Below are 14,215 nucleotides of genomic sequence, written 5' to 3'. Positions count from 1 at the left end.
CATATAGCTGAGCAAGTAAACTTGCATTATCCTCATTGTCTCCGTAAATATACCAATAGACAGATTGTTAGGGGGAAAATGGAATGGAAATAAAATAAATAAAATAAAATGTTGTGAATCGAAATGGCAGCTTCCTGGTTCGGATTTCGGGAGGTGTAGTTACATAATCTTAATTCGGAGATTGTGGAATAGTTGGAGTGTGTAGTAAGAGGAAATACATTACTTTCAATCTCACTGCTGTGTGTGTGTGTGTGTGTGTGTGTGTGTGTGTGTGTGTGTGTGTGTGTGTGTGTGTGTGTGTGTGTGTGTGTGTGTGTGTGTGGTAAGCCTGAGGCCATCAGTGGGTCTTCCAGGATGAAGGGGGGCAGTGCGACTAAGATCCTGATTGAGAGCATCCTGACGGCTGCACACGAGGCTGCTTACAGACACACACCTGTATCACACAAGTAAGACAATTATACCCACAGTCAGTGTTGGGCAATATTACTCAGGAGAGTGGTCCGGGGACCCCCTGGGGTACTTGAGGGAGTTCCAGGGGGGACCCAGCTAAATGATAGTTTGGAACCAAACAGACCCTTATGGGTCTGTGACTCAGAGAGTGTACAAATGGTTCCATGTGTAATTGTGTACGCTCTCAGAGTTAAATTAGCATAGATTTTTACAATATAAATTGGGGGTCCCAGAGATATAAATGCTATTAAACGGGGGTCCGTAGACTAATGCATGTCAAACTGGGGGTCCTTGAAATTAAACGGGTTGAAAATCACTGCTAGAGCCATAACAATGTTCTCTTATGGGGGTCCCTGGCATATCTTTTCAAATGGGGGTCCGCAGGCTAATAAATGTCAATTTGGGGGTCCTTGACGTGAAAAGGTTTGGGAACCACTGCCATACACTACTCGTTACTGCGTAAAATACATTATGATAATATTACAGTAATATATGAAAAGTTACTTGTTACTGACCAACTCTGCACGCGGTATACCACTATCATACAAGAAACCATATGCACACAAGCACCTGACGTATCAGGTACACATCTGGGAAAGGTGAATCAGCGTCCTCAATCCCGGCATGTAGCAATGGGTAACCTACCTACTGTATTTAGGCCTGACGTCGAAATTAAAAAAATATCTTCTAAATGAAAAACCTTTCTGTATCAGTGGTGCTCAATATTTCATGTCAAGGACCCCAAAAATGATATGTAATTGGCCACCGACCCCCATTCTGAAAATATGTTGTTCCAGGGACCTCTCAGAAGCAAAGATTTGAGTTAAAACGTTCGCTCTGAAAGAATATATATTCATCATTATAGTTTTTTTTTTGTTTTAGTCACATTTTAGTCACCTGGATTGTTTTAGTGTTAGTCTAGTTTTAGTCGACTAAATATCATGAGACTTTAGTCGACTAAATCTATTCGATTTAGTCGACTATAAAATGTATTTTGTCGTAATCACTTGCTGAAAATAGACGATCTACAAGCTCACAACATGTCGCAGCAGTCCCTTCCTAACATTTTAGTCTAGTTTTTATTTGTTGACGAAATTGTCAGTATATTTAGTCTCATTTTTCACCTTGGTTTTAGTCGAAAACACCGGTCTTGGCTGGGGGCTACATGGGGGAATGTGCACACCACCCGGACTAAGTGCATGGCTTCCTTCTTTCCAGGGGGATGATGGGATGCATGGAGGCGTACGAGAGAGCTGTGAACATCACGTACACGGAGACCGAGGGCATAGCAGCGCTGGTGGAGGCCGCAGGACACAGGTGGAGCATATTGGACAGACACACTGTCGAATCCTACCTGCGTTGGTTCATCTATATATAGGATATAGCTGAGAGCTATCAGGGCTTTTCTAAGCTCGGCCGGCGTGTGTGTGTGTGTGCGTGTGCGTGTGTGTGTGTGTGTGTGTGTGTTTGTGTGTGTGTGTGCGCGCGCGCGCGCGCACGTGCTGTGTTCCATGAAGTTTGCAGCATGGCAGACGGGTGTGTTACTTGGCCTGGGGATCTCTGGCAGTGGTGAGCCTCATCGATGCCAGCGAGTGCATCCCCACATTTGGAGCAGGTAAGGGGAGAGAGAGAGAGAGAGTTTTAATGTTTTTATGTTTTAAACATTTAAATGTCAACTTTCAAAAGTATTAAGCGTCTCCTAATACCTATATGGTTACTATCTCTGGCAGAAAATGCACACTCTTTTTTTTTTACTTTTTTTTAATAGTTTGTATTAGTTTCACAAGATACTATATAACGTGTTAATGTAACACAGCTCTGTTTACACGTTTATTTTATTGTTTTATCTTGATCTTATCTTGTTTTCTTCCACTTTTGCTTTGGCAATGTAAACGTACGTTTTCTCATGCCAATAAAGCTCCTTTGAATTGAAATTGAGAGAGAGAGAGGAACATTGTGGATGGAAGGAGGTCAAGAGGGATTGAGAGATGTGGACTTATGCATATAGGAAGGAATTCTCCTTCCTATATGCATAAGTTTCATTAAATAGATATTCTATGTATGATTCATAATGACTGTGTGTGTGTGTGTGTGTGTGTGTGTGTGTGTGTGTGTGTGTGTGTGTGTGTGTGTGTGCATGCGTGCGTGCGTGCGTGCGTGCGTGCGTGCGTGCGTCAGACTATGAAGACATCAGAGCCTTTATTCATGGAGGTTATCGGGAGCTGAACAACACTGAAGGTCCTCTAACGACACTGGTATTTGTTTCTGCTCACATGAATTAAAAAAATAAAAATAATTATTATTCTGTCTGCTGTCTGCCAGACAGCAGACAAAGACACCACTCACTTTTCAGGAATCTAAATTCCTTGAAGATGAAATACTGGAAACTATCAAATGCATTCATTCATTAATTTAATTCATCTTTTTTTATTTGCCTTGGTCATCAATAAACCATGTACATTTCCCCCCCCCCCGCCAAAGACGGAGCGCATGCCTTGGAATCCTTTTTTCTCTTTACAAGTCTGCATTTTACACCTTTGGGAATTAAGCAGTACAACTTGAAGGAAGAATACCTTTTTTGTCTATAATCCTACCCGTATCAAAGAGGACCCATCTATAATAGCCCCCAAAGTTTAGCTAACAATGAATCAATTACTTAACAAGGTAACATTTAATGACCTTTGGACAAAATGTAAATGTCTCTCTTTGTGTATGCTAATATACAAAGCTATGAATAGACCTAAATTATTTAATTTCTCATGAAAATGAAAATAAATAATAATCTTCTTGTAATAATTTGTAAGGGTCCCCAGTTCTGCATAGCCCACGAGGACTTTGACCAGCTGGTTTGGCCCTCTCTTAACGACAAAGACACCGTTGTTCTCATCTACACCGACTCCAGTGAGTATGTGTGATCATACAATGTCAAGCTGAAATGGTCTTTTAGTTTTATCCACCTCTTATGAGAGATTATACGTCTCTGACACGCGTTGTGTCTATACCCTCTCTTCCCAGATGATGACAGTGCTGTGGAGGAGCTGGCTGAAAGAGTGAGACAGAAGACGTCCAACCTCCATGTTGTCTGTCATGGACTGGATGGAACCACTGCGACTGTAAGACCAGCTTTTTAACCCATTTTAGGCGGGAACCCATTTTGGTGTTTTAAAGCATTATGTATTTATGTTATACTTTAGCTATTGAAAAATAGCAGATCTACAAGCTCTACAAACTTGAATATATATTCTTTCAGAGCAAATGTTTTAAGTCAAATCTTTGGTTCTGGGGGGTCCCTGGAACAACATATTTTCAGATGGGGGTCAGCGGCCAATTTTTGAGGGTACTTGACATGAAAATGTCACTGACATAGAAACATGAGAAACATAGGGTTTTTCAGAAAACTGTCAGAATTTAGAAGGAATTTGTAGAATAGTCCCCAGGTCTAAATGGGTTAAAGCGGCTATAAGTGATAATATGTCAAGATTTTAATGACCTTTTTTTATTATTATTTGTCCGTATCAGACAGCCAGCAATGGGTAAAAAGCTTTCAAAGATTTTCCTAGAAGCTTTGTCATTGGTCGATTTACCTGTCTACTTCCTGCTTGGCTAAAATGTTGACATATTATTGCTTATAGTTACTTTAAGCCGGACTTATAGGCCTACTGTAGTTGCGTGATGGCAAGTATAACTCAGGCGGTTTCATTCAAATAAATACGCGCGCGCGCGCGCGTATTTATGTGCGTGTGTGTGTGTGTGTGTGTGTGTGTGTGTGTGTGTGTGTGTGTGTGAGAGAGAGAGAGAGAGATTAATGAGAATCCCACATACCATTCCAGGGCAACATCACTCGTCTGTGTTCATCAGTCCTAAACATCACCTGGCCTTCGTCTGTTCCACAAAACTCACTGCACATGGTAACGCACGCACGCATGCACACACACACACACACACACACACACACACACACACACACACACACACACACACACACACACACACACACACACACACACACACCTTTATGAGGGGCGCTAGCCCCTCCTACATCCAGCTTTAACTTTGTCCTACACAAACATTAAATAACCATTGACAACGAATGGAACATTTTACGTCGTAGTGTCTGAGCAAATTGACATAGTGTCTATTTTACGTCATGATAATGTACGATATTTTTATTTTATTATTTTTTGTCCTGTTTGTCCTTGTTTCCCCTCGTTGGGGGGGTGTACGTTGTTTCTTTATGTTTGTGTTTCTGTGATGCTTTGTGATGTTTTAAAAAAAGAAAATAATGGGTGCAAAGATTTTCTTGTCAGATGTGCTGCTTAACTGTCCCCAATTAAAAACTATATATATATATTAAAAAAATGTCTCTCTCTCTCTCTCTCTCTCCCCCCTCTCTGTCTCTCTCTGTCTCTCTCTCTCTCAGTACCGGGAGCTGTCCACCAAGTTGGTGCTGAACGCATTGAGCACCGGAGCGCATGTCCTGAACGGGAAGATTTACCAGAACCACATGATCGACGTCCAGGTGACCAACACCAAGCTGTACCACAGAGCCATGCGTCTACTGCAGGTCTGTCCCCATTAACACCAAGCTGTACCACAGAGCCATGCGTCTACTGCAGGTCTGTCCCCATTAACACCAAGCTGTACCACAGAGCCATGCGTCTACTGCAGGTCTGTCCCCATTAACACCAAGCTGTACCACAGAGCCATGCGTCTACTGCAGGTCTGTCCCCATTAACACCAAGCTGTACCACAGAGCCATGCGTCTACTGCAGGTCTGTCCCCATTAACACCAAGCTGTACCACAGAGCCATGCGTCTACTGCAGGTCTGTCCCCATTAACACCAAGCTGTACCACAGAGCCATGCGTCTACTGCAGGTCTGTCCCCATTAACACCAAGCTGTACCACAGAGCCATGCGTCTACTGCAGGTCTGTCCCCATTAACACCAAGCTGTACCACAGAGCCATGCGTCTACTGCAGGTCTGTCCCCATTAACACCAAGCTGTACCACAGAGCCATGCGCTCTGTGGTACACGTACGCACGCACGCGGTTGCTTAGCAGTTGATTGCACCAAACACAAAATAAATCAACAGCAAGTCTGTCTGTCTAGAAACAAAAAATAAAAATAACCTGTGTTCTAATGGATCCAATGTAGTTATTATTTTGTCACAAGCTCTTGTGAATACTTTTCATCGGTTCAATATTTACATATATAAATCAATTCAAACAGATCTACAAGTTCACAAAGTGTTGCATCGCAACTTGTTGTGAGTTTGCAGATCGGCTACTGTTGCGTGACACTGTAGTATGATGAAGTAGTATTTACAAAAATAATTGATAATATCATTGGCTGACAGCAATCAAGGTCAAGGTCAAGGTAAACTTTATTGTCCACAAGGGAAATTTGTCTTGGGCTTTCACCCCAGCTGCAGCCACACATAAAACATCAATGACAACACAATACATTACAGAGGAAGACACAACATACATAATTGCACACATTATGTGGATTATCAGGCCTCACGAAGTTACCGCTGTTTCAGAGCCTCGTTCAGCATCTTAGTTGATGCTGATACAAATGATTTTTTAAATCTGATGTACTTCCACTTTGGTTCTTTGTATCTTCTCCCAGAGGGCAGAAGTACAAACTCGCCATTTAAAACATGGGTAACATCACTGACAATTTTTTGAGCCTGTTTTAATGTAGCCTGCTCATAAATAGACTGAAGAGAGGGGAGTTGTCTTACCCCTATGATCTTCCCTGCAGTCTGCACCAATCTTAACAGTTTGGACCTCAGTTGCACTGAGAGATTACCGAACCAAACTGTGATGCCAAACCTGACCAGGCTTTCCAAGACTGCTCGATAGAACACTAACATAAATCTTTGGTCAACACCATGAACCCTGAGACGTCGGAGGAAGTGCAGTCTTTGCTGTAGTTTACTACAGAGACTGTCCACATGTGTGTTCCAAGTCATTGAGTTGTCAATGCAGATCCCCAAGTATTTATATGAGGAGACCTGTGAGATGGTCGAGTCATGGATGACCACAGGCCTGTGGTCACCAATGCTCTTTGGGTCAAACACCATCTCCTGTGTCTTCTTAACATTAAGAATAAGGTGGTTGTCGTCACACCACTTAACAAAGTTCTGTACCTCTGAAAAGTAGTCAGCTAAATCCCTATCCTTATCCAGAAGGGCTAAGATGGCAGTATCATCCGAAAATTTAATGATATAATTGTTCGGGTTGCCACTTCTACACTCATTAGTGTACAGGGTAAAAAGGACAGGTGAGCTAACGCAGCCCTGGGGTGCTCCAGTACTCATGGTTCTGCGCTCTGACATAGTGCCATTCACACTGACCCTTTGTGTGCGTTTAGTTAGGAATGAGTGGTACCATCTAATAATAAGCGGATGGACATTTAGGTCCCTCAACCGTTTTATTAATAGATGTGGCTGTATTGTGTTAAATGCTGAGCTGAAATCTACAAGAAGAAGGCGTGCATAGGCTTTGTTATTGTCCAAGTGTTTCAAAAGAAAATGGTCCAAGGTCAAGACTGCGTCCTCAATACCCCTGTTGCTCCTATAGGCAAACTGAAAGACATCCAATGAGCATACTATCATAGAATACTATCATCTATTCTTCTGTAGAAGCTGAGTGGGGGTCCCGAGGCCCACTGTGAGAGGGCTCTGCTGAGAGCCATCTACCGCTCAGAAGAGCTGCCGGCTAGCATCACTTCCTGTGACCTCACCACACACACACTCACTGCCAGCACCAGGAGCAAGGTACGGAGTTAGATGGATGGATGGGTGGATGGGTGGGTGGATGGATGGATGGGTGGGTGGGTGGGTGGATGGGTGGATGGGTGGGTGGATGGATGGATGGATGGATGGGTGGATGGATGGATGGATGGGTGGGTGGATGGATGGATGGATGGATGGATGGATGGATGGATGGATGGGTGGATGGGTGGGTGGGTGGATGGATGGGTGGATGGGTGGGTGGGCGCTAATATATTAAAGTCTATCTCATGTTGATTAGGTGTCTGTAATGGTGACAAACGGTGCCAACACAAACATTAAACCATTAACAATAAAGAGACAATAAGCCTGGGCCGTGGCTCAGCAGTCCAGGCACCTTGGCTGGTAATCCAGTCTGGCAGTGGGCCGCGGGTTCGACTCCCGATCCCGACGGCCTTCACTGCATGTCACTCCCCCATCTCTCTCCCCACCTCCTGTCAGCCTACTGTCTGTCCTTCTATAAAAAATATAAAATAAAGGCGGAAGCCACAAAAATATGACGTAAACGACACATGATGTAAATTTTCCCTTCATTGTCAATGCGTTTAAAAAAATGACTTTGGACTAAAGACAAACATTAAACCTGTGTATAGCACCCACCCTCAAAAAAGGGTGTGTGTCTGAAGTGTCCACAGCCCTCCTATGAGACACTGATCGAGTAGAGAAAAATGGCACCATTTTATCATGAGCCTTTCCCCCTTTCTGAAACCAGCTCCTCGCCACTCGCCCTACACACTTGCCCTCGATATGCGCATTCACGCGAGGCTGTGCCATATTAAGTGTCGTCCGAAACCAAGCAGCCTTGAGTATGGGTTTGGAGCCAAGTTGCTTTCTATGAATATTTCTGATACATTGCAAGCCCTCTGTCCATATCGCCAAATGCCTGAGAATTGAAGCTATGTATGTCCAAGCTCTACAGTAGCCCAATTAACTTACACTCCTCAATTCTCACCCCAGTCTAGGCTTGGGCAGCTAAGTAACCATGAAAATACTGCCCCGCTAATATCATTTTTACCACTGCAGTTATCTTTACCACCTACTTTGCCTGATATTGATTTTGTGGTCAATGTTGACAATGCTCAATCACACGTGGGTATTTGTAATATAACCACAATAGTGTCAATGCACAGGTTAAATAAACGGATCACAGTAGAAAGTTCCAATACCACTAACCTGATTCATATACCTTGCATTTCAAGCGTCTCAGACACTGCCCCAACAAGCCCTTTTGAATACAAGATCCCTGCGTACGAAGTCTCAGTTAATTAATGATTTTATAACCTCTTACAATCTTGATTTTATGTTTTTAACAGAGATTTGGCTGGGTACAGATGATGGAAATGCTGTTCTTATTCAATCTGCCCCACCAAATTTTGCTTTTGAATTTGAAGCACGACAGGGTAAAATAGGTGGGGGTACATGTGCCCTTTTCAGGGATATATTTATTTGTAAAAAGCTGTCATTTGGAGAGTTTCTATCTTTTGAATATGTATCATGTAAAATGGAAATGAAATGCTCTCCATGCATTTTATATGTAGTTATATATAGGCCACCAAAATCCCTACATTTCCTTGAGCACTTCACTGAGATGCTCTCGATTATTTGCACTGAATTTGACTGTTTAGTAATTTCAGGTGATCTGAACATACATGTAGATAATGTCAATGATAAGAATACCATAGAATTATCTGCCATACTTAACATGTTTGGTTTGTCACAACATGTGAATGGCCCAACCCATGACAGAGGACACACATTAGATTTAATTATTACCAAGGGTGTTAACATCTCCAATGTTAATGTGCTGAAGGTTGCTCTATCAGATCATTCTTGTATATTATTTGACCTCTTCATTACACCAAAAAATAAGATTGTATCTGAAACTATTAAAAAGAGATACATTAATGAGAATACCACAACACTTTTTGTGGAAGCCATTAAAGCTGAATTCGATCTAGCATCAAATCATGACAATCTGCTTGGTACATTCAATACTAAAGTACTGAATGTAATTAATGCCATTGCTCCTGCTAAGGATAAATTAATTACCAATAAGCAAACAGCACCATGGAGAAACACTCTCTCCGTAAGGGACCAGAAAAGAGAGTGTCGAAAAGCAGAGCGAAAATGGCGTAAATCAAACCTCCACATTAATTTAGAAATGTATAAACAAACCCTGCATATCTTTAACATGAAATTGAACAGTGCCAGACAATCTTATTTTTCTGAGATCATCAAAAAGCACAGTAACAATTCACGCATGTTATTTGCTACATTTGACAGACTAACTAATCCTCCGGATTCAATATCATCAGAACTAGTCACTACCAGCAAGTGTAATGAGTTTGCATCATTTTTTAATGACAAGATTCAAGGTATCAGGAATGCTGCTAGTTCCTCAGTGTCAAACTCGGCCATCTTATCACTACCACAGACACACAGAAACAACATGGTATGTATGGTGCAATTTAATTCTATTGATGACAAAACACTTGAAGATGTTGTCTCCAGTTTGAATTCATCTACTTGTTGCCTTGATGTTTTACCCACTAGTTTTTTCAAAGCTGTTTTGGGCAGTCTGGTGAAAAAACTAGTAAATATTGTAAATGATTCTCTTCAATCTGGTATTTTTCCTGAGGACCTGAAAACTGCAGTTGTCAAGCCTCTCCTTAAAAAGAGGAGCCTTGATGCTGCTGTACTAAATAATTACCGGCCAATATCAAATTTACCTTTTATAGGTAAAATTATTGAAAAAGTTGTTCATCAACAACTCAGTCGCTTTTTACTTTTAAATAATAGTTTTGACAAGTTTCAGTCAGGATTTCGGCCCAATCATAGTACTGAGACTGCACTCGTAAAGGTTCTAAATGACATTCGGCTTAACACTGATTCTGCCAATGTCTCTGTTCTTATTTTACTGGATCTTAGTGCCGCGTTTGACACTGTGGATCATTCAATATTAATACAAAGATTAGAGCACTATGTGGGACTCTCTGGAACTGTTATTCAGTGGTTCAAATCATACCTTCAGAATAGAAAATACTTTGTCTCTATTGGAAACTGTGTGTCCAAACAGATGGCTATGACCTGTGGGGTTCCACAGGGGTCCATTTTAGGACCACTCCTATTTAATTTATATATGCTTCCCCTAGGACAAATAATAAGCAATAATAAAGTAAATTACCATAATTATGCAGATGATACGCAAATCTACATATCAGTTACATCAACTGACTATGGTCCTATTGATTCCCTCTGTCATTGCATTGAGGAAATTAATGAGTGGATGCGGCAAAATTTTCTTCAATTAAATAAAGATAAAACTGAGATAATTGTTTTTGGACCACAGAAACAGAGACGGAGTGTAATTTCTCACCTTGAATCGCGGTCTCTTATACCCAAGAGTCAGGTGAGAGATCTTGGTGTTATCCTAGACTCGGACTTAAATTTTAACAGTCATATAAAAACTGTAATTTCATCTGCCTATTATCACCTTAAAATATTGCAAGAGTTAGAGGAATTATGTCCAAGCAAGACCTAGAAACACTTATACATGCTTTTGTTTCCAGTAGACTGGATTACTGCAATGGTCTGCTCACAGGACTTTCAAACAAAGCGCTTCGTCAACTTCAACTAATTCAGAATGCTGCTGCTAGAGTCCTGACAAAAACGAGAAAATATGACCATATTACACCAATCCTAAAAACCTTACATTGGCTACCAGTGTCCCAGAGAATTGATTTTAAAATTGTATTACTTGTCTATAAATCTGTTTGTGGCTTTGGGCCCAGCTACATATCAGACATGCTGAAGCCATATGAGCCCTCCAGAACCCTTAGGTCATCTGAGGCTGGCCTACTGATAGTTCACCCAATAGTGGGAACAAAACATGGTGAAGCAGCATTTCACCATTATGCACCAAAAACCTGGAATAACATTCCAGGTTACATTAGGAAATCCCCAACCATAGCCATTTTTAAGTCCAATTTAAAGACCTATTTATTTAACATTGCCTATCCCAGTGATGTCTAATAACAGCTAGGTCTTGCCTGGACATTACATTAGCTATGTTTTTCTGTTTCTATTAAAGGTGGTATTTGTTGTAATTGTATCTATTATAATCTGTATTCATTTTAAAGTGCACTGTTGCACTCTGTATTTGTATTTGTTTTTATTCTGTAAAGCACTTTGAATTGCCTTGTGTATGAAAGGTGCTATATAAATAAAATTGCCTTGCCTTGCCTTGCCTTGAGTGGAAGTGGCTTATAAAGCCCTCAAGAGCGAGTCTGTGCTGATCTAGACTCGATTGCCTTGTGCAGCCCTGCTCTCTGTCCGCATGGAAACCGCAACCTACAAATGTAAGTACCACCACAAATAAATGATAAATAAACTCCTCCTAAACAATCTTCATCTGATGCAGAAGGGCTCTTTATTTACCCCACCGTGAAAAACTATAAATGAAAAAACTTTTAACAATGATTTATAAACACCATTGATGTATGTCATTTTTGACAGTCACGCTGTATTTCGTTTTTCCATATTAATGAAATCCACATACAAACATACATGATTCAATGCAATATAACTGTACAAACAAAATAACAGCTAACACAATTGCATGATGGTAACCATGGCAACGAATGGTGTCAAGGAGGGCGAGTGTATTTCCAAACAGTTTTTTATACCCAGCACCCTAATCAAGGGAACTTGATTCAGCTGGATGGGCACTTCCTGACGAGGGAACCTCCCGAGAGCACTTCAAGTCAAGGGACTGGTTTCAGAAAGGGCCTTAGTGAGGACCAATTATATGATACAGTATAGTTGAAAATGGGTGAAGTCGATGTTTAACAGCTCCCCCAAGCGCTCATCATGACCATCAAAGCAGCCGCCCATTAGCTGGGTGAAGCTGAATTTCCCCACGTGGGATTAATAAATGTCTCCAAATCAAATGGATGGATGGAGAGAAATTGAGGGAAGGGAAGGGAAGGGAAGGGAAGGGAAGGGAAGGGAAGGGAAGGGGAGAAGAGAGTCCGCACACAGGTTTGCTCCAAGGTGTTTGTTTTTTATTCAAAACACCATAAATATAACACGACGTTTCGGCCGTGAACGGCCTTCATCAGGTGATCACCTGTGTGCGGACTCTCTTCTCTTCACTGTATGTACCTTATTAGTCCAGCACCAGACAGGAACTGGATGTGCGCTAGCCACCTACCTTTTTATAATGTAAGGAGAGGTAATCACTCTGTTTGTGTATTCTCTGTTCAGGTGGTCCCCCTGGCTTTGATATGTCTGCTGACTGGCCGTTCCATCCAGGAGGCACAATCTCACTTGGAGAGTCGACCCTGTGTACGCGACACTGTGGAGGCTTGTCTGTCATAATCAACTGCACGCACGCACACGCAGCAAAATATCTCTGCTGTCTAAATATCTCTGCACCTAACTCCAAGGGTGTTCAGGAAATGAAGAAGACCGTATATTTGGAAAACAAAGCAATACTGCCTCATTAAAGTGGGTGCTGTGACTTTATATATTGTCAATTACTTGCATGAGAGAGGGGGAGAGGTGGTTAGTTGCTTTATAGTAGTACACACACACGGATGGTGGAGACAATGATCGTCTGTCAGATAGCAGCAGGGACACAGGAGGTTTGGTTAGATTGGGTTTTTATGGAGAGTCTTGGAGCACACTGCGCCATGAGCTACAGTAGCATGCCCTCTTACTGTTAAAATGATCCAGAAAAGACAATCTGAACCCCATTCACACCACTTGTGACAGCACTCTCCAGGCCCATGATGGCCTAGCTTAGTCCTCAAGTATGGAGGTTATCAGATATGTAGAGGGGATAAGGGGGGACTCCCTCTTGAAGTACAAAAAAGTAATGAGATCAAGGCAGGAAAGATAGTGCTTTTAGCTTTTAGAAAAAGTATGAATAATAAAACACACTGAATAGTCTATACTGTAGGTAGGCTGAGGAGATGAAACTGGTTATACTGCTTTTAGCTCTATGGCCACTATCATGGCCAGGGCTTAAGTGCTCCGACACCTTCCTGGCGGTTGCTATATTGTCTTTTTAACTGGGCACAGGTAAACGAGCACACTGGGCTTTTGTTGTTGTTGCAAATGTCAATGAAATATTCAATCAGTGTGTGATTTGCACAGTATGCACAGTCAACACAGGAGACAAATGTATTCCTATGATATATGATAATATCATGTCATTTCACAGTGGTGTACTTTACAGTAGAACTAGCTAAACACACAGCAGACACAGCACCGCTGCTCGTGTTTTTTGGGACAGAGAGAAAAGGCCAGTGCTTGTGTTTCCTAAAGCAACACGGTTGATTTTGGAAATGTAAAAGTACTCATAATATTAATACTCAGTAAAGTACAGATACCTGAAATAATACTTAAATACAGTAAACCTGTTAATTCCAATCCACACACACACACACACACACACACACACACACACACACACACACACACACACACACACACACACACACGCACGTTTAATTTCCTGTAAGCAACATTGAATCCCAGCATACACAGTAATATAGGTCAAAAATAGTGAAAATAGCAGATCTACAGACACGTTGAGAGCTTGTAGATCAGTTATTTTCGGGGCGCAACACAGCACTCTATCTACTGGAGATGCGGTACGACATGGATTTAGAAACAAATTAGCTCAAAGCAAAATGCTCCGCTCAAGTTCAGGAGACTTCGGGGAAAAAAGCAATTCTCCTGAATGCTGCCCTCCGGCATGGCATGGAAAGGGGAGGAAGGCAGTTGCATTTCTATCACCATAGCATTCGTGGTCTGGAAAGGGCAGTTGTTTTACAGACTGGTATTTTAATTATTATAATTTCAAAACATAAAAATAAATAAACAATATGTTTCTAATTTATTTAATTAATAAAAGAAAGATCTAAGTAATTCCATAAATTAGAAAACAAATGTTTAA

General features: G+C 41.5%; 1 protein-coding gene across 1 annotated transcript in view; it reads left to right on the top strand.

Moving 5' to 3' along the window:
• The window catches only part of gckr (glucokinase (hexokinase 4) regulator), a gene marked incomplete at its 5' end in the record, with an annotated part of 18,844 nt that extends 6,196 nt beyond the window's left edge, over positions 1-12,648 (top strand). Inside the window, 10 exons of the mRNA XM_080758551.1 lie at positions 328-446; positions 1,669-1,767; positions 1,968-2,065; positions 2,629-2,705; positions 3,255-3,351; positions 3,466-3,563; positions 4,281-4,358; positions 4,871-5,014; positions 7,102-7,236; positions 12,517-12,648. Coding sequence (XP_080614677.1) covers positions 328-446; positions 1,669-1,767; positions 1,968-2,065; positions 2,629-2,705; positions 3,255-3,351; positions 3,466-3,563; positions 4,281-4,358; positions 4,871-5,014; positions 7,102-7,236; positions 12,517-12,630 — 1,059 coding nt within the window. The 3' untranslated portion in view covers positions 12,631-12,648. The remainder of the gene's footprint in view (positions 1-327; positions 447-1,668; positions 1,768-1,967; positions 2,066-2,628; positions 2,706-3,254; positions 3,352-3,465; positions 3,564-4,280; positions 4,359-4,870; positions 5,015-7,101; positions 7,237-12,516) is intronic.
• Between the last annotated feature and the right edge of the window lie 1,567 nt (positions 12,649-14,215).

The sequence above is a fragment of the Protomyctophum bolini genome (genome assembly GCF_963924005.1).
Source record: "Protomyctophum bolini genome assembly, chromosome: 24".
Taxonomy (NCBI): Eukaryota; Metazoa; Chordata; class Actinopteri; order Myctophiformes; family Myctophidae; genus Protomyctophum; species Protomyctophum bolini.
This window is presented reverse-complemented; position numbering and strand designations above follow the sequence as displayed.